This window comes from Nematostella vectensis, chromosome 12, assembly GCF_932526225.1.
Source record: "Nematostella vectensis chromosome 12, jaNemVect1.1, whole genome shotgun sequence".
In the NCBI taxonomy this organism is placed as follows: Eukaryota; Metazoa; Cnidaria; class Anthozoa; order Actiniaria; family Edwardsiidae; genus Nematostella; species Nematostella vectensis.
Genome location: NC_064045.1, coordinates 10,032,771 through 10,060,147, shown reverse-complemented (window position 1 = coordinate 10,060,147; position 27,377 = coordinate 10,032,771). Strand labels below are relative to the sequence as shown.

General features: G+C 43.4%; 2 protein-coding genes and 1 pseudogene across 2 annotated transcripts in view; all 3 read right to left on the bottom strand.

Annotated features, from left to right (window-relative positions):
• Window positions 1-6,084, bottom strand: part of LOC5508474 (transient receptor potential cation channel subfamily A member 1) — a 28,213-nt gene extending 22,129 nt beyond the window's left edge. The window contains exons 1-6 of the mRNA XM_048719761.1: window positions 5,667-6,084; window positions 5,348-5,583; window positions 3,227-3,383; window positions 2,791-2,975; window positions 1,596-1,703; window positions 367-475 (exon numbers count right to left, since the gene is read on the bottom strand). Of these exons, the coding sequence (XP_048575718.1) occupies window positions 367-475; window positions 1,596-1,703; window positions 2,791-2,975; window positions 3,227-3,383; window positions 5,348-5,583; window positions 5,667-5,673 (802 nt within the window). The 5' untranslated portion in view covers window positions 5,674-6,084. The remainder of the gene's footprint in view (window positions 1-366; window positions 476-1,595; window positions 1,704-2,790; window positions 2,976-3,226; window positions 3,384-5,347; window positions 5,584-5,666) is intronic.
• Window positions 6,085-19,289: 13,205 nt separating this feature from the next.
• LOC125557552 lies at window positions 19,290-22,738 on the bottom strand (annotated as a pseudogene).
• A 142-nt stretch (window positions 22,739-22,880) lies between these two features.
• Window positions 22,881-27,299, bottom strand: LOC5508457 (integrator complex subunit 15). Its single transcript, XM_001628981.3, has 7 exons — window positions 27,155-27,299; window positions 26,682-27,046; window positions 25,824-25,919; window positions 25,122-25,305; window positions 24,015-24,566; window positions 23,552-23,591; window positions 22,881-23,245 (listed from the first exon to the last, which is right to left on the bottom strand). Exons 1-7 carry the CDS (start codon window positions 27,180-27,182, stop codon window positions 23,206-23,208), a joined length of 1,305 nt encoding a protein of 434 aa, XP_001629031.2. The 5' UTR covers window positions 27,183-27,299; the 3' UTR covers window positions 22,881-23,205.
• Window positions 27,300-27,377: the final 78 nt, after the last annotated feature.

Here is a 27,377-nt window from a genome sequence, read left to right as displayed (position 1 = left end):
GTTTATTTATTTTTATCGTAAGCACTGAATAAGTTTAGTTATTTTTAGTTATTTTGCCGCTAAAAGGCTGAGCGCGCGACACCCAAACAGTCACGTGATCTCTTAGCGCAAGTCCCCTATTGTCGCAACACCCACAACACAAACTCGAACCGCAACCACAATTGGTCATACATTTGGCCCCTCATGTTCTTTCTCAGAAACTAACGCTGCATTTCACCAAGATTTTGACTGTTCTCTGCGAACCGGTGTCTGGCTTTTTTAACGGAATTCCACTATGCCCTCCCAAATTCCGGGAGCCACCTTGGGTTTACTAATACTGCCAAGATCTTATCATCAGAACATATCATTTCGTCCCATCGCACTTACCATAATCCAGTAATAGTCTGAGTATATCAGACCGTCCTTCCCTGGCAGCGATATGCATCGGGCTACACCCCTCAACGTCACACTGGGATGGGTCGCCACCGTACCGCAGCTGTGTACAAGAATTTCACGGTTAAAAGCAGCTTAATTCATGGTGTAAGGGTTTTCCCTGGTAATTCGGGCTTCCTGTGGTTGTGATATAACGTCGCAAGAACCTCTCTTCTCGTTCTCTGGATCGTCTCTACCCAGCCCCTCCTGTCTCACAAACAACCACAGGAATCCCGAACAGAACAATGGGTCCAGAAGGGGGAAAGGGGGGGGGGGGACTACAAATCTCGCAAAATCCCGGTGGCTTTTCTGTAATACTGTATACAGGGGAGGGCTTAAAAAAGAGCCTAAATTTAGAAGGGAGTTTTAGGAAGTGAGGTCCGCTGGGCAGCAAGGTTTGAAGTTTGATTCTATTAAAAAGCTTATAAAAATGCGGGAAATGAAATAGATTAATAACATTTTCAGCATAAACAATAAGCGATTTAAAAAATCTCTTTCCTGTTGCAGCATGTTGATTCCCGTTCCCGGTAGATAAATCCCCGATAAATATATGATGTCCCAATTTCTATAGCGATTCTGCCTTATGGGATAATCTGCATTAACCCAAAACAATAATAGTCAATAGGCGTTTGGTACTCAAAGTTCAGTACTAGGGACGAGTCGATTATGCTAGAAAACTGGAATAATATGCTAGAAACATTGCTCGCTTCAATCAAAACCATGCTCAAATTATGCTCGCTTTTAAAAATTATTCTCATGTTTTCCAACAAAAACAAAAAAAGGAAAAAAAAACATAAAAAAAGTTGAGTTTTAAACCTCTTCTTTAATAATATGGGCTTAATATAGCCGATATTTCAGCAACCCAGTGAAATACAACGGAATATATTTATAAAGGATATATGAGGTTGGTTTTAACATTTTCGGTCTGGAAAATGCAAAATTAATTTGAGCATTGCTTTTGTGCGAAAAGTCTAAAAATTATGCTAGTTTTGAGCGATTATGCCTGAAATTATGCTAGTATAACCGACTCGTCCCTATTCAGTACTAGATGCGACATCAGTCCAGTCGTGAGACGCGCGCACTGAGTAATGGGTATGGTGTAAATGTGTATTGGTCAGGGGAGGGAATCATGATATCAAGGGTTTAGTCTATATATACACATTTGATTGGGCAAAAGTACTCACTAGAATGTCCACTATATCGAGGCGCTCGCTTTGACAGGCGACATGGAGAGGCGTGGCGTTCTCGTTATCTGTTATGTTAGGACTGACGCCACCATCTTGTAGAAAAAGCTGTCGCAAAAGTGACATAAATCAACCTAGTTTTTTTTAGAATCCCTGTGGTTGTAGCCTCGTTAGGGTAACATCATTTACCACAGGAAACCCTAAAAAACACAGGGAACCCGAAAAACGCAAGAGTCTAAGGCTTGACAAAAATTTTTTTCAAAGTATTCCGACAGCAATGCCATCAGACAGCAGATCTCGTTTTGGCTGCTATTTCCCGTCTTTAGTGTCGGTCTGAAATTCCGACAGACACAAGGGACGGCTGCACATGAGATGGTAAGATAGTACCGATAGGAGATGGCATTTTTCCCACTCTCCCTACTTTCCCAGCTATGATACCGCTATGATGCCCCCTCTTCTCGATTATTCTCCACCCACACATGTTTACTACCCCTTGACCCTATTTAGGATCAACACATGTTACTACCCCCTCCCCCCCTATTTAGGATCAACACATGTTTACTAACCCTTGACCCTATTTAGGATCAACACATGTTACTACCCCCTCCCCCCTATTTAGGATCGACACATGTTTACTAACCCTTGACCCTATTTAGGATCAACACATGTTTACTAACCCTTGCACCTTATATAGGTTCAACACATGCTACTATGAAACACTTGTGAACAACCATGTGAACACTTCCTTTACAACACATGTTACTACCTTCTCCCCCCTATTTAGGATCAACACATGTTACTACCTTCTCCCCCCTATTTAGGATCAACACATGTTACTACCTCCTCCCCCCTATTTAGGATCAACACATGTTACTACCTCCTCCCCCCTATTTAGGATCAACACATGTTACTACCTTCTCCCCCCTATTTAGGATCAACACATGTTACTACCTCCTCCCCCCTATTTAGGATCAACACATGTTACTACCTCCTCCCCCCTATTTAGGATCAACACATGTTACTACCTTCTCCCCCTATTTAGGATCAACACATGTTTACTAACCCTTGCACCTTAGTTACTACCTTCTCCTCCCTATTTAGGATCAACACATGTTACTACCTCCTCCCCCCTATTTAGGACCAACACATGTTGCTACCCCGTCCCCCCTATTTAGGACCAACACATGTTTACTACCTTGACCATGTGAACACTTCCTCTACGGGCAGCATAGTGAAGCGCATGATGCCCAAAGAGTGACCGCTGGTCAATGTCGGCTTCGTGACTCATGAGCATGCGCACTATTCCAAACGAGTTGAACTTGGCGGCAAGGTGAAGGGGCGTGGTCATGCGGAGATCGTCGGACGTGCGAACGTTAATATCTTAAGCAAAGGCAAAGACATAATACAGGTAAGGGGAGCCTGCGAAGCGACCTAGCGTCTGAACAGGAAAGTTGATTATGATCCATATCAACCAATGGCAGTCTTTTTTTCTAAATGAGGTCTAAAAGGGCTGGCAAGAAAGTGAAAAAGTTATTGATATTTTTTGGAGGGGAGGGGGGATATGTGGAGGGGGTTACGATTTTGTCGCCGACCAAAAACAAATATAATTAATATTTTCTGCTCATACTTACCAGCTCCATGCGTAATCAACAGCTCAGCGATCTGGATTCGCTCATAGCGCGACGCATAGTGTAGTGGGGCATAACCGCTGTCATCCAAGTTATTGATTGTAGATGAGCCCTGTCTCAAAAGATTCTTGACTACATCAATTTGACCCTCTTTGCAGGCCTAGAAAAAAAACTTGCTGTCAAAATGTAAACAAAAATTCGTCCTTTCATTCTTTTAAATATATATATATATTTTAATTTTGAGAACAGACCACCTAGAAATATAATCTTACGGTTTATTTACTGGATTAAATTAATCGAAAACATCGTAACAGCTCCCCCAAATCAGGCGATGGAAATGGATGCTTTTTTCACACTTGGTAATATGTTAAGATGGCGGCTGTGGTATTTAATAAAAAAAAAAAGATATGAATTGAAAAAATCTGAATTGAACACATTTTTAAAAAGTAATCAATGCACTTGCCTATTTGTGGTAAATATTGTTGAAATTAGAGGATATGGATCAACAATTAGTTTTTAATTAATATTTTGTGTGTTTGTGCTGTCAACTCTAGACGTTGTTCAGTTTTATTGCCTTTTTATTGAAAATGAAAGAATGAAAGAATTACAAAAAGGACTGCTGTCTAAGAGGCATAGTAAGCCACACTACACACACATTGCTGAACACGAAAAAATGAAAGAATAAAAAACATACTGCTGTCTTAGAGACCCAGTAAACCACACTACCCACACCGAAGAAAACTCGAAAAAAATGAAAAAACGACAGGAGCAAAACATGGCAAATTTTAAATTGTAAGCTCGTGTTAACTAATATTCGCTTGATTTTTTGCATAGATGTTCCTTGTGTAATATTGACAAGATAAGCTTTAAGTATTTTTGTTAGATAATCCGTTCTAGAGATATTGTACATTGTAAGATTCTTGATTTGTCAGAAATTGCCCAATTTGGGCAAAATTGCTACTTTTTTATGATTTATGGCAAATTTGCTCAATTATATCTCGAGAACGGATCATCTACCAAAAAACACTAAAGCATATTTTGTTTTATATAATGAAAGGAGCCTCTAGGCAAAATATCAACCAAAAATAAGCTAACATCCTTACAATTTTAATCTTGCCATTTTTTGCTCCTGTCGAAAAAAACATCTAAATTCTTCAAATCAGCAGAAGGAAATGGATGCCTTCTAATACGTTTTGGTGTCATGCAAGGACGAAAAAATGGCAGATCAAAGAGAATCTTTAATTTGTGTGAATCAATCAGGTGTTGCTGGTGATAATGACCTCATTGAGTCCTCTTGGCCACAATCATTGGTTCCAAGCTTCATAAGATTCATAAAAGGACAGATGGTGAAGATATATGCCATATTTTTCTACTATAATCTGGCATAATCATTTGCACTGTTTCCACTTCTAAACTCTCTAATTACGATGCGTTTAAAATATTGTTTACACAATTACGAATTGTACGCCAATAGTACAAGGCTTATTTGACGGATGGAGTCGAAAGATGACAAATAAGACACAGGTTTTTTTTATCATGAACATAAGAGAATAAGTCTTTTTTATTGAAGAAGACAACAAGTATTTTGTTATCAGTGACTGCATTTGTAATGCGGAATATGTGAATCACAAATTCAAAATCGGGTTATGACTCAATTTAGTCTTAGTAAAACTTTTTTAACGAATATCATAATATTGTGCGTTCTTTACTACGCTTGTCCCACAATAAAAATACCCGCTGATTTGAAAAGAAAGCTCACTAGGTAAAATTAAACGTTGATTCAGATGAAAATTTCACTGCTCGAAAACTGAATTGTAAACAAACACTATCACAAGTATATATACAGCAAGTGTTTTTTTAGTAAAATGTGAATAGTATCCTTATGTAACCATGGCGTATACAATCGTAACATCCAAGGAACCTTTAAAAGGTGGAGAGTCCAAAACAAAAAGTATGGTTCATTTGAGCTGTGTTAATATAAAAAAAAATACAGGTATATTTTACAGTTGTCTCATCAATCAATTTTTACCCCTTTAGAGTAAGGTAAAAGCAACTTATAAATATCTTATTTAAAATTAGTCTTAATTGAAAGTAAAATGTCTTATTCAATGAAGAATGTTATACCTGGTGAAGCCCCACTCGACGGCAAACGTTCTTCTCGATGGAGTCAGTGATGCTTTGCCTGATGATACTCGCGGATGATTGGCGAATGTGTGCAGATCTCGACGAAAAAACAGCAGCAGAGAAAAACATCTGGTTGTTAACACGAGTCTTCATGGGTTGTTCCATGTTTAGTACGCCTAGCTTCTTCCCTAAAGTCGACCGCCTTTTCTTTCTACCAAGGTTAAGCGCTTCTTTATCTGAAAAAAAAAAAAAAAAACAGGCCAAGTGATTTATCAAGATAATTTATCTCTAACTTAGAGAGCTTTTAGTTTACACCTACCAGCCATTGTCCGGATTTCTTGCTTTAATAATAACTGTAATGACCCCTTATTTAGATAATTTGCCTTGGGGTCTAGAACTGCGAAATAATTAGTACAGCAACGACATTTGCATCATGTGAGTAAGTGTGTGTAAGCTCTCTTGGTTCCTGATAATATTTTTCCGAAAGTAGCGAGTTCGTTTAAATCTAATTTTGACACATAGCACGCCTAGAAATAAAACTGGACGTTAACCTCAAAATCGCGACCAATGAGCTCTTTTAAAATTAAATTTTGACACCTATTACGCCTAGAAATAAAATTGGACACTAACGCAAAAAGCGACCAGGGGCCGATTTCGTCATACTAAACAATGGTAATCGCGAGAGCAAAACGTTGCGTAAGTAAATGCTATAAGCATGATATTTGGAAACCAAATTGTAGATAATTCATGAAAAAGGCAATAATACCGAAGCACCGGAAGAAGGCTGGACTTTGGCAATTGGCAATTCGCGATTCGCCTCTGGGTTTTTTATAAAAAAACACCCTCTAAACAGCAAACACGACAGGAACTCTAATTATAAATCTAATAACCTCACATTACTTCGTAATATATACTTAAAGTCGTTTTTATCTCACGATAGTGACCTTAATATACGGTCGGCTGAGAAAAGGAAATTTTCTACTTAGTACAAGGCAAATACGGATCACATCGAAACATACATCAGATATATATACACAATTTGAATTTGGATGTCATATGAAAAGTAATAATTTGACTATTTTTTTGTAGAAAAAGATTTAATTTAAAAAAACATTTTATAAAATATTTATAACAATATAACTAATTAATTAAAGTCTTAAATTGGCTTTTCCATTTTTTTTGGCAAAATTAGAAGAATGAAGCTTTTGAAACCACACAGCTTTTGAAAATGGTGGATAGAATATTAATAAATCTAACAATATGGAAAAAATAGCTTCTTGTAAAAAGATCTGTGGGTAATAATATTTTTTTCTCAGCATGAATATAAAATAAGAGCTTATAATATAAAGAAAATCCTCCAACAGATCAAATTTTGTTTAGAAATAATTTTTCGTAACTTCATCTTTTTTTAGATTTTTATAATTCAAACTCACTTCAGCATCCTATATTATAAATAATGTACTTAAAGACCTAGCTAAACATTTAATGGTAATGCTGATAGGGTAACTTTAAGCAAATAAACTTCTGAAACGAGATGCTCGCCCTATCTCTTAGGGTATAAAATTCGACCCAAGTGCTATCCTTAGGGTCTTCTGGAAATCTGCTTTCCCTTAGGGTGTCTACCTGGGGACCCTACCCCCAAAAATACAAATCATACTTTCTGTTACAGTTTGTAAGACTTTCTGTTTAATCAAATTTGAAAGGAGAGTCTTAGAAGCACGTTAATTAAACTCAGGAACCTGGTAATTCGTTTTTTGTATCTGCTTTCCCTAAGGGTCAAAAAATCCAGAAACCACACCCTTTTTGTGTCCCTTAGCGTTAGGGTAGAAACATATTTTCTCTCGACAAGCATATATACATTTTTAAGGCAGAGTCCCCCGGGCCTATGCGCTTATCCACCGATATCAGAAAGTGAAGACCTCGCCCAAGGCTGTGTAGAACTCAGTCTCAGCCGCTAGGTAGAATTTCAACTAAGATTTGCGCCGGCGAAAGGGACACGCGTTAGATTTATCTGCACGCTAAAAGAGAAAGGTTGTGTGCGCGCTACACGCGTTAGATTTATCTGCACGCAAAGAGAAAGGCGTTAGTGCGCGCTACACGTGTTAGATTTATCTGCACGCAAACAGAAAGGTGTTAGTGCGCGCTACACGTGTTAGATTTATCTGCACGCTAAAAGAGAAAGGTGTTAGTGCGCGCTACACGCGTTAGATTTATCTACACGCTAAAAGAGAAAGGTGGAAGTGCGCGCTACACGCGTTAGATTTATCTGCACGCTAAAAGAGAAAGGTGTTAGTGCGCGCTACACGCGTTAGATTTATCTGCACGCTAAAAGAGAAAGGTGTTAGTGCGCGCTACACGCGTTAGATTTATCTGCGCGCTAAAAGAGAAAGGTGTTAGTGCGCGCTACACGCGTTAGATTTATCTGCACGCTAAAAGAGAAAGGTGTTAGTGCGCGCTACACGCGTTATATTTATCTACACCTTAAAAGAGAAAGGTGTTAGTGCGCGCTGCACGCGTTAGATTTATCTGCACCTTAAAAGAGAAAGGTGTTAGTGCGCGCTACACGCGTTAGATTTATCTGCACGCTAAAAGAGAAAGGTGTTAGTGCACGCTGCACGCGTTAGATTTATCTGCACGCTAAAAGAGAAAGGTGTTAGTGCGCGCTGCACGCGTTAGATTTATCTGCACGCTAGAAGAGAAAGGTGGAAGTGCGCGCTACACGCGTTAGATTTATCTGCACCCTAAAGAGAAAGGTGTTAGTGCGCGCTGCACGCGTTAGATTTATCTGCACGCTAAAAGAGAAAGGTGTTAGTGCGCGCTACACGCGTTAGATTTATCTGCACGCTAAAAGAGAAAGATGTTAGTGCGCGCTACACGCGTTAGATTTATCTGCACGCTGAAAGAGAAAGGTGTTAGTGCGCGCTGCACGTGTTAGATTTATCTGCACGCTAAAAGAGAAAGGTGTTAGTGCGCGCTGCACGCGTTAGATTTATCTGCGCGCTAAAAGAGAAAGGTGTTAGTGCGCGCTACACGCGTTAGATTTATCTGCACCCTTAATGAGAAAGATGTTAGTGCGCGCTACACGCGTTAGATTTATCTGCGCGCTAAAAGAGAAAGGTGTTAGTGCGCGCTACACGCGTTAGATTTATCTGCACGCTAAAAAAGAAAGGTGTTAGTGCGCGCTACACGCGTTAGATTTATCTGCACGCTAAAAGAGAAAGGTGTTAGTGCGCGCTACACGCGTTATATTTATCTGCACCTTAAAAGAGAAAGGTGTTAGTGCGCGCTGCACGCGTTAGATTTATCTGCGCGCTAAAAGAGAAAGGTGTTAGTGCGCGCTACACGCGTTAGATTTATCTGCACGCTAAAAGAGAAAGGTGTTAGTGCGCGCTGCACGTGTTAGATTTATCTGCACGCTAAAAGAGAAAGGTGTTTGTGCGCGCTGCACGCGTTAGATATATCTGCACGCTAAAAGAGAAAGGTGTTAGTGCGCGCTACACGCGTTATATTTCATCATCATGGTTGTCTCTCGAGCCGAGGAAGACGATACGTTGAATCTCATCTTATTTGTGGACACGCATGTGGCTACGCAGACCAAAGTCCGATGCACAGATGCGGTTGCAGATGGGGCATGGGACGCCAGTTGTCGGGACAGAGGCAGAAGCAGCTCGGTGACGCCGGTGACGTGCAGCCGTAAGGCGACTACGACGGTCACCCTCAAAGGACTGCACCGCATTACTTGTGAGGGCACGCCAGCAAGTTCTATTGGACGCCGCCGCCTCGAGCTGTCGAGGTAGGAGACTTGTCCATTTGAGGTTGGATTTGAGGTTGTCTTTGTACCTCTTCTTTGGGCGACCCTTCTTGCGGTAACCAGACGCTAGCTCACTGTAAAGCACCTGCCGTGGAATTCTTGACTCCTCCATGCGAATGACGTGGCCAGACCAACGAAGCTGGGCTTGGAGTATCTTGGCTTCAATGCTTGTGGTGTCAGCTCTGTCTAGGACTTCGAGGTTTGTAATGCGGTCCTGCCAGCGTATGCGCATGATTGCCCGCAGAGAGCGTGTGTGGAATCGCTCCAGCTTCTTGATATGTCTACAGTAAAGGGTCCAAGTCTCGCGGCCGTATAGTAGTGACGGGAGGACGATAGCATTATAAACCTTCAGCTTTGTTGACAGGCGAATGTCCTGATGTTGTAAGACTTTGGTACGGAGTTTTCCCAATGCATGGCTCGCTTTCTGGATCCTGGCCGCAATCTCTTTGTCCAGCGTGTTGTCGTTGGAGATGGTGCTGCCCAGGTACACGAATGAGTCGACATTCTTCAGCTGTGTGCCATCGATGGTTATGCATGGCTGCTGGGGGATACTGTCTGGTGCGGGTTGAAGGAGAACTTCCGTCTTACTAAGACTGATTTTCAGACCGAACAACTTTGACGCTTCAGAGAACTTGTCCACGATAGTCTGTAGATGATTCTCCTGGTGAGCCATCAGCGCGCAGTCGTCGGCGAACAGGGCATCAAGTATAAGCCTTTTCATGGTCTTTGTCTTGGCCGTAAGACGTCGCAGGTCAAACAGTGAGCCGTCCAGCCGGTACCTGATGTAGACACCAAGGTCAAGGTCTCGCACAGCGTGAAGCAGTACCTGGGTGAAGAAGAGATTGAACAACACTGGAGCAAGCACACAGCCTTGTTTCACACCGTTGGAGATACTGAAGCTCTCAGAGGGCTCACCATCGGACAGGACTTCACCCGTCATGTCGTCGTGGAACAGCCTAATCAAGGTTGTAAACTTTGCAGGGCATCCAAGCTTACTGAGGATAATCCACAATGCTTCGCGGTTGACGGTGTCGAAAGCTTTGGTGAGGTCGATGAAGACTGCGTAGAGGTTCATATTCTGCTCAAGGCACTTCTCCTGGATCTGTCTTACTGTAAATACCATGTCAACTGTGCATCTACCAGGGCGGAAGCCGCACTGTGACTCAGGGAGGTTTTTCTCTGCAACGGATGGAATCAGCCTGTTCAGCATGATGCGGGCGAGGATATTTCCGGCGATTGTGAGAAGGGATATACCCCTGTGATTTTCGCACACTGTGCGAGTGCCTTTGTTCTTGTACAGGGCGACTATTGATGCATCACGTAGGTCGGCAGGCATTACTTCCTTGTCCCAGATGCTGATCAGGACGCTGTGAAAAGCGTGCAGGGCCTCATCGCTAAGGGCCTTGTATACCTCCGCTGGTATACCGTCCTTGCCTGCAGCTTTCCCAGATGACATTTGCTTGATGGTCTTCGTGAGTTCCTCCATGGATGGGGGATCGCTGAGTTCCTCGATTAGTAGCTGTTGAGGGATTTGGTCAAGTGCAGACTGGTCTACTGACGACGGGCGATTGAGAAGTTGACTAAAGTGTTCCCTCCACCTCATCTTGATTGCAGTTTTGTCCTTGATGAGCGTGGCTCCGTCTGCTGATAGCAAGGGAGCGGAACCAGATTTCGATGGACCGTAGACTGTTTTGATGGAGCTAAAGAAATGTTTTGAGTTGTTAGAGTCTGCAAAGCCTTGAATCTCTTCGGCCTTCTTCTCCCACCACTGGTCACGCATCGTTCTTATTTCCTGCTGAGCCAAGTACTGTAAGGACTTAAATCTGTCTTTCTTTGCAGCGGAGCTCGGATCGTTTTGCCATTCCATGAATGCCTTGTTCTTTCTGGCAAGTAGATTTTCATTTGCTTCGTTGTTCTCGTCGAACCAATCCTGGTGTTTCCGCGTCTTTGGGCCAAGAGCTGTCTTTGCTGTCTCGGTGACTACATCTCTGAACTGGTTCCACTTCTCCTTTGGATCTCCAGACAAAGGCCCGTTTGCAGTCAGCTTCTCATTCAGGCTGTTCTGGAACTTCTGTAGGTAGGAAGGCTGTTGGAGTCTGGCTGTGTTGAAGGGCGTGCGCACAAGCTTTGGACGCTTTGGGTGACGTGTCGCAATGTGAAGTTTCAGAGTGCAGCGGACTAGGCGGTGATCTGTCCAGCATTCCGCTCCTCGCATGGCTCTGGTGACGTGGACATCCTGGATGTCACGCTGGCGGACGATAACAAAGTCTATGAGATGCCACTGTTTTGATCTTGGATGCATCCAGGTCGTCTTGAACTTGTCTGCCATTCTGAACACAGTGTTGGTGATGACCAGATCGTACTCCGCACACTTGCTTAACAGTAGGAGGCCGCTGTTATTCATCTTGCCAACGCCGTGTCTTCCTAGCACTCCATCCCATCGTTCGTAGTCCCGACCAACTCGGGCGTTTAAGTCTCCGAGCAGGATGATCTTATCACCGGCGGGAACAGAGCTCAGGATGTAACTGAGGTCGTCATAAAACTGCTCGATTGTCTCCTCTGGGCTCGTGAGGGTGGGAGCATATGCGCTGATGATTGTTGCATAGCGCTTGTAACAGAGAGGTAGACGTAACTTCATCAGCCTTTCGTTGACACCTGTAGGTAAGTCTGGAAGTTCTTTCAGTAGACTTGTCCTAATAGCCAGTCCAACCCCGTGGATCCTGTCTTCGTGTGCGGCCTTCCCTTTCCAAAAGAAAGTGTAACCGCTGGTCTGTTCTGTAAGAGAACCTTCATCGGCGAGGCGGGTCTCGCTCAAAGCTGCGATGTCGATGTTGTAGCGTGCTAGTTCTTTGGCAACTAGAGCTGTTCTCCTTTGGGGTCTTATGATTCCTCTGTCCATAAGGGTACGGACATTCCATGCTCCTAAGAGTAGTTTATTTTTTCTTCTATCGCTTCGACCGCATAGATGGATGATCTGCCAGCCGCGGCTTGCTGGCCAGATGCAGTAGGGCAGGCAATGTTTAGACCACCTTTTCTAGGTCCCTCCCTCACTAGGGTGAGCAGTGCTGTCCTGAAGAGGGCTGCTCAGTCGCCATGGATGCTGCCGAACTTGTCTGCTGCCCTGGGTACAGATAAAGAGCGACCATCTGTCCATGGCCGCCTACGTGCAGGTTTTTGACTACAACTCCCAGTGTTCACCTCCACCTGTTGCTTTCGCCAACCCCCCATCGCCGTAGGGCTTATTGAAGAAGTAAGATGAAGAAAGATAATAAGATGAAAGTACAACGAAACCTGTGCGAGAAAGATATTATAGTGGAAAAGCCGTTGCACAGGGGCAATCCCACTCTCTCTGCCGCAGAAGCCAGAATCCAGTGGTACGAAGAGTCGTCACGGCTGGTGATCTCCTTGGCCGCAGTGTGATGGCCGTGACGTCTTTAGTGCTCTGTCACGCCCTAAGCATTCCACGGTGCCTTGCTGCAACGCCTTCTCAGCCATTTAACCCAAAGTGGGCATCTTCTGCCTGATCCGCCATAGCAGTCTTTTCTGTGACTCGGGTGAGCAAATCCCTAGATGGATTGCCTACCAAGGCTAACAGGCTCCATCTGCCCAGAAGGGAATATACCGTCCCTGGTTCGGTCCCTGGTATAACATTTTGTCTAAGACAGGTGCACCACGTGAAGGTAGTTATACAGGAATTAGGTGACCAGAGCCGTGGGGAGTAGTCACCCTAAGCACGCGCTACACGCGTTATATTTATCTGCACCTTAAAAGAGAAAGGTGTTAGTGCGCGCTGCACGCGTTAGATTTATCTGCAAGCTAAAAGAGAAAGGTGTTAGTGCGCGCTACACGCGTTAGATTTATCTGCGCGCTAAAAGAGAAAGGTGTTAGTGCGCGCTACACGCGTTAGATTTATCTGCACGCTAAAAGAGAAAGGTGTTAGTGCGCGCTACACGCGTTAGATTTATCTGCGCGCTAAAAGAGAAAGGTGTTAGTGCGCGCTACACGCGTTAGATTTATCTGCACGCTAAAAGAGAAAGGTGTTAGTGCGCGCTGCACGCGTTAGATTTATCTGCACGCTAAAAGAGAAAGGTGTTAGTGCCCGCTACACGCGTTAGATTTATCTGCGCGCTAAAAGAGAAAGGTGTTAGTGCGCGCTACACGCGTTAGATTTATCTGCACGCTAAAAGAGAAAGGTGTTAGTGCGCGCTGCACGCGTTAGATTTATCTGCACGCTAGAAGAGAAAGGTGTTAGTGCGCGCTGCACGCGTTAGATATATCTGTACGCTAAAAGAAAAAGGTGTTAGTGCGCGCTACACGCGTTATATTTATCTGCACCTTAAAAGAGAAAGGTGTTAGTGCGCGCTGCACGCGTTAGATGTATCTGCACGCTAAAAGAGAAAGGTGTTAGTGCGCGCTACACGCGTAAGATTTATCTGCGCGCTAAAAGAGAAAGGTGTTAGTGCGCGCTACACGCGTTAGATTTATCTGCACGCTAAAAGAGAAAGGTGTTAGTGCGCGCTACACGCGTTATATTTATCTGCACGCTAAAAGAGAAAGGTGTTAGTGCGCGCTACACGCGTTATATTTATCTGCACCTTAAAAGAGAAAGGTGTTAGTGCGCGCTGCACGCGTTAGATTTATCTGCACGCTAAAAGAGAAAAGTGTTAGTGCGCGCTGCACGCGTTAGATTTATCTGCACGCTAAAAGAGAAAGGTGTTAGTGCGCGCTGCACGCGTTAGATATATCTGCACGCTAAAAGAGAAAGGTGTTAGTGCGCGCTACACGCGTTATATTTATCTGCACCTTAAAAGAGAAAGGTGTTAGTGCGCGCTGCACGCGTTAGATTTATCTGCACGCTAAAAGAGAAAGGTGTTAGTGCGCGCTACACGCGTTAGATTTATCTGCGCGCTAAACGAGAAAGGTGTTAGTGCGCGCTACACGCGTTAGATTTATCTGCACGCTAAAAGAGAAAGGTGTTAGTGCGCGCTACACGCGTTAGATTTATCTGCGCGCTAAAAGAGAAAGGTGTTAGTGCGCGCTACACGCGTTAGATTTATCTGCACGCTAAAAGAGAAAGGTGTTAGTGCGCGCTACACGCGTTACATTTATCTGCACGCTAAAAGAGAAAGGTGTTAGTGCACGCTGCACGCGTTAGATTTATCTGCACCTTAAAAGAGAAAGGTGTTAGTGCGCGCTGCACGCGTTAGATTTATCTGCACGCTAAAAGAGAAAGGTGTTAGTGCGCGCTACACGCGTTAGATTTATCTGCACGCTAAAAGAGAAAGGTGTTAGTGCGCGCTACACGCGTTAGATTTATCTGCACGCTAAAAGAGAAAGGTGTTAGTGCGCGCTACACGCGTTATATTTATCTGCACCTTAAAAGAGAAAGGTGTTAGTGCGCGCTGCACGCGTTAGATTTATCTGCACGCTAAAAGAGAAAGGTGTTAGTGCGCGCTACACGCGTTAGATTTATCTGCACGCTAGAAGAGAAAGGTGTTAGTGCGCGCTGCACGCGTTAGATTTATCTGCACGCTAAAAGAGAAAGGTGTTAGTGCGCGCTGCACGCGTTAGATTTATCTGCGCGCTAAAAGAGAAAGGTGTTAGTGCGCGCTACACGCGTTAGATTTATCTGCACGCTAAAAGAGAAAGGTGTTAGTGCGCGCTGCACAAGTTAGATATATCTGCACGCTAAAAGAGAAAGGTGTTAGTGCGCGCTACACGCGTTATATTTATCTGCACCTTAAAAGAGAAAGGTGTTAGTGCGCGCTGCACGCGTTAGATTTATCTGCACGCTAAAAGAGAAAAGTGTTAGTGCGCGCTGCACGCGTTAGATTTATCTGCACGCTAAAAGAGAAAGGTGTTAGTGCGCGCTGCACGCGTTAGATATATCTGCACGCTAAAAGAGAAAGGTGTTAGTGCGTGCTACACGCGTTATATTTATCTGCACCTTAAAAGAGAAAGGTGTTAGTGCGCGCTGCACGCGTTAGATTTATCTGCACGCTAAAAGAGAAAGGTGTTAGTGCGCGCTGCACTCGTTAGATTTATCTGCACGCTAAAAGAGAAAGGTGTTAGTGCGCGCTGCACGCGTTAGATATATCTGCACACTAGAAGAGAAAGGTGTTAGTGCGCGCTGCACGCGTTAGATTTATCTGCACGCTAAAAGAGAAAGGTGTTAGTGCGCGCTACACGCGTTATATTTATCTGCACCTTAAAAGAGAAAGGTGTTAGTGCGCGCTGCACGCGTTAGATTTATCTGCACGCTAAAAGAGAAAGGTGTTAGTGCGCGCTACACGCGTTAGATTTATCTGCACGCTAGAAGAGAAAGGTGTTAGTGCCCGCTGCACGCGTTAGATTTATCTGCACGCTAAAAGAGAAAGGTGTTAGTGCGCGCTACACGCGTTAGATTTATCTGCGCGCTAAAAGAGAAAGGTGTTAGTGCGCGCTACACGCGTTAGATTTATCTGCACGCTAAAAGAGAAAGGTGTTAGTGCGCGCTACACGCGTTAGATTTATCTGCGCGCTAAAAGAGAAAGGTGTTAGTGCGCGCTACACGCGTTAGATTTATCTGCACGCTAAAAAAGAAAGGTGTTAGTGCGCGCTGCACGCGTTAGATTTATCTGCACGCTAAAAGAGAAAGGTGTTAGTGCCCGCTACACGCGTTAGATTTATCTGCGCGCTAAAAGAGAAAGGTGTTAGTGCGCGCTGCACGCGTTAGATTTATCTGCACGCTAAAAGAGAAAGGTGTTAGTGCGCGCTGCACGCGTTAGATTTATCTGCACGCTAGAAGAGAAAGGTGTTAGTGCGCGCTGCACGCGTTAGATATATCTGTACGCTAAAAGAAAAAGGTGTTAGTGCGCGCTACAAGCGTTATATTTATCTGCACCTTAAAAGAGAAAGGTGTTAGTGCGCGCTGCACGCGTTAGATGTATCTGCACGCTAAAAGAGAAAGGTGTTAGTGCGCGCTACACGCGTTAGATTTATCTGCGCGCTAAAAGAGAAAGGTGTTAGTGCGCGCTACACGCGTTAGATTTATCTGCACGCTAAAAGAGAAAGGTGTTAGTGCGCGCTACACGCGTTAGATTTATCTGCACGCTAAAAGAGAAAGGTGTTAGTGCGCGCTACACGCGTTATATTTATCTGCACCTTAAAAGAGAAAGGTGTTAGTGCGCGCTGCACGCGTTAGATTTATCTGCACGCTAAAAGAGAAAGGTGTTAGTGCGCGCTGCACGCGTTAGATTTATCTGCACGCTAAAAGAGAAAGGTGTTAGTGCGCGCTGCACGCGTTAGATATATCTGCACGCTAAAAGAGAAAGGTGTTAGTGCGCGCTACACGCGTTATATTTATCTGCACCTTAAAAGAGAAAGGTGTTAGTGCGCGCTGCACGCGTTAGATTTATCTGCACGCTAAAAGAGAAAGGTGTTAGTGCGCGCTACACGCGTTAGATTTATCTGCGCGCTACACGCGTTAGATTTATCTGCACGCTAAAAGAGAAAGGTGTTAGTGCGCGCTACACGCGTTAGATTTATCTGCACGCTAAAAGAGAAAGGTGTTAGTGCACGCTGCACGCGTTAGATTTATCTGCACCCTAAAAGAGAAAGGTGTTAGTGCGCGCTACACGCGTTAGATTTATCTGCACCCTAAAAGAGAAAGGTGTTAGTGCACGCTGCACGCGTTAGATTTATCTGCACCCTAAAAGAGAAAGGTGTTAGTGCGCGCTACACGCGTTAGATTTATCTGCACGCTAAAAGAGAAAGGTGTTAGTGCGCGCTACACGCGTTTGATTTATCTGCACGCTAAAAGAGAAAGGTGTTAGTGCGCGCTACACGCGTTAGATTTATCTGCACCCTAAAAGAGAAAGGTGTTAGTGCACGCTGCACGCGTTAGATTTATCTGCACCCTAAAAGAGAAACGTGTTAGTGCGCGCTACACGCGTTAGATTTATCTGCACGCTAAAAGAGAAAGGTGTTAGTGCGCGCTACACGCGTTTGATTTATCTGCACGCTAAAAGAGAAAGGTGTTAGTGCGCGCTACACGCGTTAGATTTATCTGCACGCTAAAAGAGAAAGGTGTTAGTGCGCGCTACACGCGTTTGATTTATCTGCACGCTAAAAGAGAAAGGTGTTAGTGCGCGCTACACGCGTTAGATTTATCTGCACCCTAAAAGAGAAAGGTGTTAGTGCGCGCTACACGCGTTAGATTTATCTGCACCCTAAAAGAGAAAGGTGTTAGTGCGCGCTACACGCGTTAGATTTATCTGCACCCTAAAAGAGAAAGGTGTTAGTGCGCGCTACACGCGTTAGATTTATCTGCACCCTAAAAGAGAAAGGTGTTAGTGCGCGCTGCACGCGTTAGATTTATCTGCACGCTAAAAGAGAAAGGTGTTAGTGCGCGCTGCACGCGTTAGATTTATCTGCACGCTAAAAGAGAAAGGTGGTAGTGCGCGCTGCACGCGTTAGATTTATCTGCACCCTAAAAGAGAAAGGTGTTAGTGCGCGCTGCACGCGTTAGATTTATCTGCACGCTAAAAGAGAAAGGTGTTAGTGCGCGCTGTACGCGTTAGATTTATCTGCACGCGTTAGATTTATCTGCACGCTAAAAGAGAAAGGTGTTAGTGCGCGCTACACGCGTTAGATTTATCTGCACGCTAAAAGAGAAAGGTGTTAGTGCGCGCTGTACGCGTTAGATTTATCTGCACGCGTTAGATTTATCTGCACGCTAAGAGAAAGGTGTTAGTGCGCGCTACACGCGTTAGATTTATCTGCACGCTAAGAGAAAGGTGTTAGTGCGCGCTGGAATCTTGCATGTGCGCCGTCGTGGACTCCCCGCTGTTCCTATTTACCCAGAGCTGTATCAGGTAGCAGAAATATTTTGGGAGTAGGGGAGGGGAGGGGGAGAAAGGTACAGAAACTTCAATAAAATATTTGGGAACAAAGCCAAGCCCCCTACTGGCCATTCACAATTTTATTTTGGAAATGAGGGGCGGGGCGGGGGGTAGGGTACATGCCCCCATGGCTCCCCCCTGCTATGTCCTGTCCCCTAACACCCTTTTACAAGAACAGCTGAAGTTTGAAGGAGTGCACTATAAGGCTGTTATGAATCATTTCAAAAGACTTGACACTCAATTTAGAAAAAAAAATGAATTAGTCTTTTTATATTAAATTTGTTTATGGTACTTTTCGTACTCCCCCTCATCCCCAGCCTACCGGCCTAAAGTAGACTTTTCTGTAATGAGCGAAGGCATTGCTTCACGAGGACACAAGGTCCACTTACACTCTCAAGTGATAAGTGCCATTTATTAAACAGTTGGAATCATGAACAATCACTGAAACCACATTCCGGGATTATAAAATGAGCGTCACAGAAAAAATACAAGCCTTTGTTCATCTCGCGTAAAGTGGATAGAAAAATACATGTACAGGTACATGTTGTACATTCGCTAAAACCATACAATTGTGTAGAGGAGCAAATAAGATTATTTCATTTAATCTATACCACAGAAAACAGTTAAAGTTTGCTTATCACACGTATTTCATACTATCATATTCACTCCTACTTAGTGTTGTGCCCATTTAACACTGTTTAATCTTAAATCGCTTATCATCATCATCAACGATTATCATTAACTCATTGCAATTATCGATTTCTTTCTTTTTTTTCAAATATCTATGTTTCATGATAATTGATATACGAGGACTGTTGTTATCTTCTTTGTCTGAAGAGGCATTGCCAAGTATCTTTTGGTTTCTATGACAACCACATGCAAGAATCAATATTTGGTTCACTGATCTAGTCAAGGCACTACTTCATAAAATACTTCCACGTCACTTGGGGTGAAACGTTGAGATCCGGCCAGACATTTATAGTCCGAGCAGCCGTCCGGGCGAGCGTAGACGAATACAATGTTTTGTTTGTGTATGAGTTAGTGTTGCTGTTGGCATTATCGGCGATGTGCAGGTCGTGTCCATTACCAAATGTCGGGCCATAGTTTGTTTTATCATAGAGCGCATAGGGATGTGGGGTGTACGTCAGGGGCAGTTTGGCGGGCTGGTAACACTGTGTATTGTAAAGAGTGAAGAGGAACGCCTTGCTAGAGGACTGTAACACACTGAAAGACAACACACCAACAAGACTAGAATGTGTACCTATTGCTTACTGAATCGTGAAAAATTACTAAATACATGAGAACCTTGATACCCAGAATGCACCGGGTCTTAATAAACCCCAGGGTGCACCGGGTCTTAATAAACCCCAGGATGCACCGGGCCTTGATATACCCAGGATGCACCGTGTTTTAATAAGCGAATAAAAAACACAAGTCTCGGGAGGAACCAACATTGTCACTGTTGGACCTTTGTAATTACAATTGGCATGGAAAGTACTCGTCGCCCATCTGTCTGACGCGGCACGCCAACACCGCCGCCAGGAGCTTGTGGGAGACTGTTGAACAGGCCCGGAAGGCATACAAGTCGCTCTAGTAGTTGGTGTTCAGAATGGAGGACGATCCTAGACCACCGAAACAAATATTTAGAAAAATAGAACGATAAAATAGACTGAATATCCAATGCATTTGTGGGAAAGTATGATACATGACATAAAGGTGCTGAAGGAGGGAAAGATGTTGACATAGAAGAGATAAAGAAAATAAACGAACAAACAAGGAAACTAAGAAAAGATAATTAATAAATAATTAAAAGAAAAGAAAGGAAAAAAGGTCGCAGCCTTTATCTACCTGTTTTTGTGTAGTAGTGCACCTCGACCTGACTCGGGATAAACTTAAAGCTGCCTGTCAACACGCCACACGGAGCAAAGCTGCAACCAGCAGGCATTGCGTACGTGTATGAGTTGGCGTAGGACGATGCCTTGCTGTTAGCGTCATTCGCGATGTACAAATCTGGCCCCGAGCGAAAGGTAGGACCGTAAGTACTTCCGCAAAAGATAGCCGTGGTACTACGTGGGTCTCGGAGAGTAAGCCTTGCTGGTTTGTAACCGTTGGTGTTGTAGACAGTGAAGAGGAAAGAGGGGTCGGAGAACTTGTAGCTACCTGAAGCTACACAAAACGAGGAATTATGCGTTACAGAGCCTCATCGATCAGTTTAGGTTAGCGGAGACTACTTTTACACTTTATCTCTTATGTGTTAACAGGGGCGAGAGACAGGGAGGGGCGGGGGGGGTGAGAGAGCTTACCCATTTTCTGAGTGGATGCGAGTTCATTTTTTACATGAACGCGCGGTTTACTTTACTTAAATACAGGGCCGTAGCAGGTGTGGGGCACTGGGGGCATGTGCCCCCCCCCCCCCCCCAACGTGTTCAAAAATTATAAGGAAATGACCAGTAGGGACGTGGCTGTGCCCCCCAATATTTCTATTGTTTCTGTATTGTTCTCCCCCACCCCCCCCCCCCCCCCCCCCAATCGTTTGCCTTTCTTTTTTTCAAAACTGTTATTCCTTATGAGAAACTTACCCGAAAAATACTTCGAATGGGGCGATCCACATTCAGTAGGGGACCAGTTAGGCCGGCCCCAACCCCCCCCCTCCCCCCACCACTTCGAACCGAAATTTTAAAAGAAATGTATGGGCCGTGTGCTTTATATATCGCTGCCTTTCTCCTCCCTCCTTTGGGAAATCCTGGATCCGCCTCATCTTCCCCAACTATCAAAATTCCAATTATAAGATTGATCACTTACTGTCCCAAGAGGCATCCGTGTGGCCGCCAAAGATGTACTGCCCCACTCGCACGATGGTCACCGTGGCCCCCTTGCCGTCGCAGTTTATGTGGAAGTTTGAGGCGGAACCATCCGTCCGTAGTGGCGCGATAACACTTGTTCCACATCAAACCATCGGGTCGATATCGCGGCATTAAAAACATCGTAATCGATATAGGAAACTCTCGAAATACGTCTGGATTTCGATGAAATCGAGACGTATTTCTATCATGCTCAACAGCACCCTTTTATGTGCGGTGTCTCAGGAATCTCTGAAATGTCTGGTGTTTTTATTTCCGGGTGAAGAGCTGAGAGAAGAAAGGGTGCAATGAAGGAAATTACACTTGCTAAATAAACAGATTCTTCTTCAGCTTTCGAAATTGAAACAGCGATTTCAGGCGCATAGAATAATTCTGACCAGAAAACTATAGAGATTGAAACTTACCCATATTGTCCAGTCTTGTACTCGTGATAAAATACGAGCTACAAATCGCAACTCCTATCGCAGCTCCCACAAGCAGAATCAGCAGAAGAATGCTACAAATTCTCCGGACACCACAAAACCCGTTGTTAACTTTGGAGTGGATGACGCCACTTGTTGGACTGGCGTCACACAGTGTAGGAATGGAGTACACATTCTGGTTGCATTCTGCGATGACGAATTGCTCCATACTGGTAGAGTACACGTTGGTATTTGGGCCAAGCGTGCAGTTCATTTTCCCCGCTGAGTATCTGAAGGCAGCTTCTGTTGTATAAGTGATTTTGTTGAAGTGATTTAGATATGAGCCAGGATCCGCGAATAAGAGAACACAACTGTTCTCGTCGAGTGCTGGGTGGTCTCTGGGGAGACTAAGGAGACTTGGCTGAGCGGCTTGCCGGTTAATGACGTCACTTATTATTATTGCTCCTCACCAGGGACATATTATCGCAGAGAATTATTGACAACATGTCTGCCCAAGAGGCCTGGGGACGAGACAAGTATAGAGCAAAAGAGACGCTTGAACAAAATAATAATAAATAAATACAGAAGGCCAATCACACCGCCATTTTATGCTCCCACTTAATGCCGAGTGACTCCATCCAGAATCCATTTCCATCGGCTAATTCAAGCGAGTAACCAAGATATTTTCAGTCGAGTATCGTCAATAACGTATCAGACTTTATTCTTAGATTGTTATTTAATAATAATAACTTTAACTTTATTCACTCTGTACTTTACACAGTTTGAGTTAATAATTAAAGGGAAAATAAGAATAGTACATTGAGTCTGGAATCCGGAATAACAAGTAATTTTCGAGTTTCCTTGCGAATAAACCGTTGTATTTTCCATTATAAACAAATAACAAAGGAGTGATCGACATTCTTTAAACTCATCGCAAACGGCTAGACTACATAAATAAGCTATACACTAAACGTTTGTTTTTTGCTAGACTACATTAAATCGCTTTCAAACGCAATATTCTAGCTCAGCAAGATTCACCGAGCTTTGAGACATGTTTTGAGGATTTTTCAAATTCACCAAAAGATTTAGGTGAACACCGTTGACTCTTGATCGCTGAGAATCTTTTGTCTCTCAGAGAACGGAGACTAATCAAAATAGTTTTATTTATAATTGTGGCAGGTTTGGCTGTAAGCAATATTGTACAACTTGCTTACATATTGATATTCACTAAAAAAAGATATGTTTACAACCCCCCTCCCCCGACTCGTGAAAGTATCAAGAACAACATGTTTCGGCACTTTTCACACTCTAATTTTATATACACGCTCCTTAGGGTATTCAAGAAGAGAAGACACCAAAGAGGAATGTGTGCTGGGGCCGGTTCCTGAAAAGCCGATTAGCTAACGTAGGGTTAAATTTGCCTTAACCCACGATTTGATTTTTACCCACGGATTAGTTCTGTTCTCGAAACGCTGGTTAGCGCTAACTCTGGGTTAGTTTTGAGGTAAATCTTGCCAAAAAGTCTTTGAAACTCGATACCTATGAAGCACTGCGGGTTAAGACACATGGACTCTCCAATGCAATGCCTCGTTTTATTAATCTTTCATAGTCTTTCACTTTGAGTGAAAGACAATACATAGTAAACACAATACATAGTTAAATCGAGCCTTCCAAAGGTGTGCTACAGTGAGCATAGATTTGTGCGGCCGATTTCGGTCAATTTCAATCGGTTTAGGTCTCTGCCCGACTTCTAAAAAAGTGAAAATCTGATGAGACCTTTTGTTTTTATTCTGTAGACCAAACCAGGGGCATCACATGCTCCTCTCGTTTCTCTACAAACCGCAGCCGAGTGTTTGTTGCTACAAATCTCTCTCGTTTCTCTACGAACCAAAGCCGACAGTTGCTACATCTTGTCCAGATTTGACGCGATCGTCTCCAGCAATCTGAATATAGAAAAAATATTTCGGGCTTGACTTGCCTCATAGCTGGTCAAATCTGTCATTTTTAAGTACACTCTTTCAACTCAAACAAAACCACAAAAACCTTCTTATTTTTTTCCCTTACGATGTATTTTCACATGCAGATTATATTTTGGTCATTCTGTTTATACACAACATTTGAAAGGCTTCTATCAAAAGTGTGTATGAAAATTTATCCAAATAATTTGCAATTTAATCTCGGTGTGAAATTAAAGGCTACTATTTCCACTTACTATTCAGTAACAAAATCACGCAGGAAACAAAGCTTACCTGTTTGCTGGTAAAGATTTACAAATAGCAAGGAGTTCATCTATCAAAAAAAAAATCAGAGCATCAAACCAAAAAGTAACGGTGATGATTTATGTAGGTAGCCTGTGTACAGCTGTTCCCCCTCCCCACCCCCTGCGGGACAGCTGTTCCCCCTCCTCACCCCCTGCGGGACAGTTGCTCCCCCTCCCCACCCCCTGCGGGACAGCTCCTCCCCCTCCCCACCCCCTGCGGGACAGCTGCTCCCGGGCTGAGGCTATGATCTAGGAACTTGCTTACTAGAGCTACAACTGTACAAATACAAGGAACTCTACTCTAGGGCAAACACAAGCCCCTGTCAGCTGCAAATTTTAAGACAAAAATCCCATCACAATACCCAAAATTTAACCCAATATTTTGAGTGTTATGTAAACCACCGGAAACCCAAAATCACAAAACAACAAAGGGGAGCACTGCACTCTCTCACCTCTAGTACAAGATAGGCAGCCTGTTGCTATGGCAACTTGTAGCACCTGGGCCAGTCTGTCTAATGCCAGGTCTATCTTCTCCTGCACAGCACCTTTGGCAATGGCATTATGCTTGAGGTTATCAATAAAACTTGTCACTGTGCTTGTCAAGCTGTGAAGCTCCTCCCCCTTTAACAAGTGCCGCAGTAGATCAGACTCATCCATCACCTCTCCTGGTTCCATCTCCATCTCGTCTTTTGGGTTCATCTTGTTCCGCCCGGATCTCACCAGTGTTTGAAGGATACCCAGTTGGAGCTCAGAGTAGAGGTCCCTGGTACTCTCTTCCTGGTCGGCCAGACAGACCAGCGGCTGCAACACCGTCCAGGTTAACAGCCCAAGCACAGGGCAGGTGGGAAGGGGTGTTGCAGCAGGCTCAGACATGGGTGGGTTGTGCAGGGAGGGGAGAGACAGGAAAGTATTGTTTGGCTTTGCAAGACATATTCCCAGGTTGGTGCTGATCCATTTCACAATGACTTTAACGAGGGTATTAGAAGGTTGGGCTTCAGTCTCATCTGAGATAATGGCACCATGGGTAAAGCATGAGGTGATGTGTTCACGGTGGTAGCAGAATGATCATGAACAGGGGAAGCAGCACCCTCCCCTCTATACACCTCAGAACCCCAGAATTAATAAGAAATGTAGTGAATTAATTTTTTTAATGTGTTTTTACAGTCCAATTTTGGATAGATTTTGCTGGTTAGAAGCGATAAAATTTTAAGACTTTTAGCTAGTAAAATTATGTATGCCAAAACAAAAGGTGAAACATACACAGTCCTCTGATGAATCACAAAAAGGTGCTAAAATATGTATGTGATTTGCCTGTTTGAATATCTAATAATCGGCTGCTTAGAAACATTTTTGTTCACTGTTTTACTGGTGTCAACTTCTTTTTTTGGTATTTCGTTGAATAAGCTCACATGCAATGCCATTAGCAGGTCTAAAAATATTTGTGATCACACCCATTATGGTAATTTCCCTTATCATTTTTTTAAATACCGGGTGGATGGGGGCAATAGTTTCCGGGCCCTTCCCTTGCTGTGATTCTGACAGCTTAGTTATTTCCCTACCTCTATCTGGTTGTGGCTTCATTGTGTAGACACTAGTTTGTGTAATGATAAGTTGGCAGGCAAGCGGTGGTGAGATGAAGGAAACAGACTCCAGGAACGGTAGGGAGGCTGGGACCAGACAAGTGTAGTCGTCCACAATAGAGGAGGCTATCTTAACTACAAAGTCTGGGGCATGTCGATGTTTCTACAAGTCAAAGCAGCATTTAGTGTGTTAGCAGTATTTTGATTGAAGTAAAAAGTATCCATTTCTGTTTTCCAAGTTCAAGAAGAAAGTATTCATATTATCTTGTTTTTTAAGATAAAGTAAAAAGTATTCATATATTCTGTTTTTCTAAGTTGAATTTTTTTTTTCAGATCTGCTGTTGTTGAGGTTGGTGTTGATCATTATCAAAGATGCCATCCAGAACCAGAACTACCATTATGGATCGACAACAAAGACTAAATAAGGCTGCCTATATTTCTACCGTCTAATATTCATAAGTCAGTACATGCCTGTCCTCTCTTTTCTGCCTGATTGTCTGTCAGTCTGACTGTCTGATATACAGGTCAGTAAATTAATCTAATTGTCTAGTCAAACTCTATCTGTCTTTATTCTGTTAGACTTTTTAGCTGGCTGTACAACAAAGCAGTTTACACACCACACTGCCCTCCACACTGTTGACAATGATTACACATGTACTATGAATAACAAATGTTAAGTACCTGTATCCACCATGCCATGCAATCTAAGACATTGCCACTTTGCAAGGCAACTGCCATTGAAACCAGTTTTGTAAGCAGGTCAATCCTGCGCTCAAACTAAAAAGATGAAAGGTTATTTTATCTAATTTGAAATGTTATTTTATTTTAGACAATATAGGTCTACCAAGGAGGTGCAATCACAAAGTTGTTCATATCAAGGGGGGAGGGGAGATGTAACTGCATAAATTAAGTGCTAATAATAGCATCTTCATTCCTTATAGCTCCATGTTAACTTAAAACAATATCAGGGCAGGATTTAAGCATAAGCTGGCTTGATGTCAAAAATAGAGCTTGCCTGAATGGAATCTGTATTATAATCAATACCCTCTTTACTAATTCAAGTTCCTTCTTTTGCTTCCAATTAATTTTTATCCCACCCATAAAAAATTCTGTATATAATGGACAAAAATTGGAGACTCTAACAACCCCTGTCTGTGTTCACCATGCCATCTAACGTCAAATGATTATCAACTTAAATAGCTAGGAAGTCCCCTTAGCTGAGTCCCCCCTGCTCTCCCTAGCACCCACCTTTTCTTCCCTAAGGTCATCTCTAGAGACACCAAACAAGAGATCAAAGATGCAATATCTAACAAAGTCAAAGTCTGATTCTTGAGTTCCCCTTCCCTTATGATAAAAGCTGAGTTCCCTCTCTCCTGGAGTAGCACCCACCTTGTCTTTCCTAAGGTCATCTCTAGAAACACCAACAAGTGATTAAAGTTGCAATATCTAAAAAGTTTGCCTCTTGAGTCCCCCTCCCTTATGGTTAAATCTGAGTTCAATCCCTCCTCCCCCCCCTGCTCTCCTTGAAGTAGCACCTACCTTCTCTTCCCTAAGGTCATCTCTAGAGACACCAAACAAAAGATCAAAGACGCAATATCTAACAAAGTCTGACTCTTGAGTCTGGAAATGTGAGCACATGACTTCTAGCAAGCGCAGCTCCAAGATTGCTGACAGACCCTGGCCAGTCTTATCCGTCGTGTGATAGAGATATTTCTCAATGAGTTCTTCAAGAAATGACATGACAAAGAGCGCAGGGTTTTGTAATGTACAGGGCTGGTAAGAGGCATAGTATTTATCCAGAACAATAAGAACTTGCTGGCAGCATGCTGGGAACTTGAGGCAGCTAAAGCATCCATTAATGTATTTCACTTTGTTTGGAATGTCTGTCTTCCATGTAGAGATAACTAAAGAAAGAGATATAAGTAACAAAATTCAGTTAAGCTTTACTGTAGCATATCTTTCATTTCCCGGACCCCAAATAACAACTCTAAATAAGCAAAGCAGTCCCTTACCCCAAACGTCCTCTTCTTGGCTTTCCATTTCTGAAGAACCTCGTGTTTCCTTGTATTTTCATAAAAAAATAGGCTTATTGCAACGCGGCCGCCATCTTAAAACCCAGCAACATGGCCAGAATCCACAGGGAACCCAAACCGAAATACCCAAAACAGCAAAGGTCATCTGACTAAGATCGCATCAAGCGTATATAGTTGATCTTGAAAGGCTTTTCCATCTTAA

What these genes read in the sequence shown, in the direction of transcription:
- LOC5508457 (XM_001628981.3), bottom strand. Translation starts at nt 27,182, where the DNA reads ATGGAAAGCCAAGAAGAGGACGTTTGGG. An exon ending in GAAGCCACAACCAGATAGAG is followed by an intron (nt 24,567 to 25,121) that starts GTAGGGAAATAA and finishes CCATTATCTCAG; the next exon opens with ATGAGACTGAAGCCCAACCT. An exon ending in AAATCTTTACCAGCAAACAG is followed by an intron (nt 23,246 to 23,551) that starts GTAAGCTTTGTT and finishes TTCTATATTCAG; the next exon opens with ATTGCTGGAGACGATCGCGT.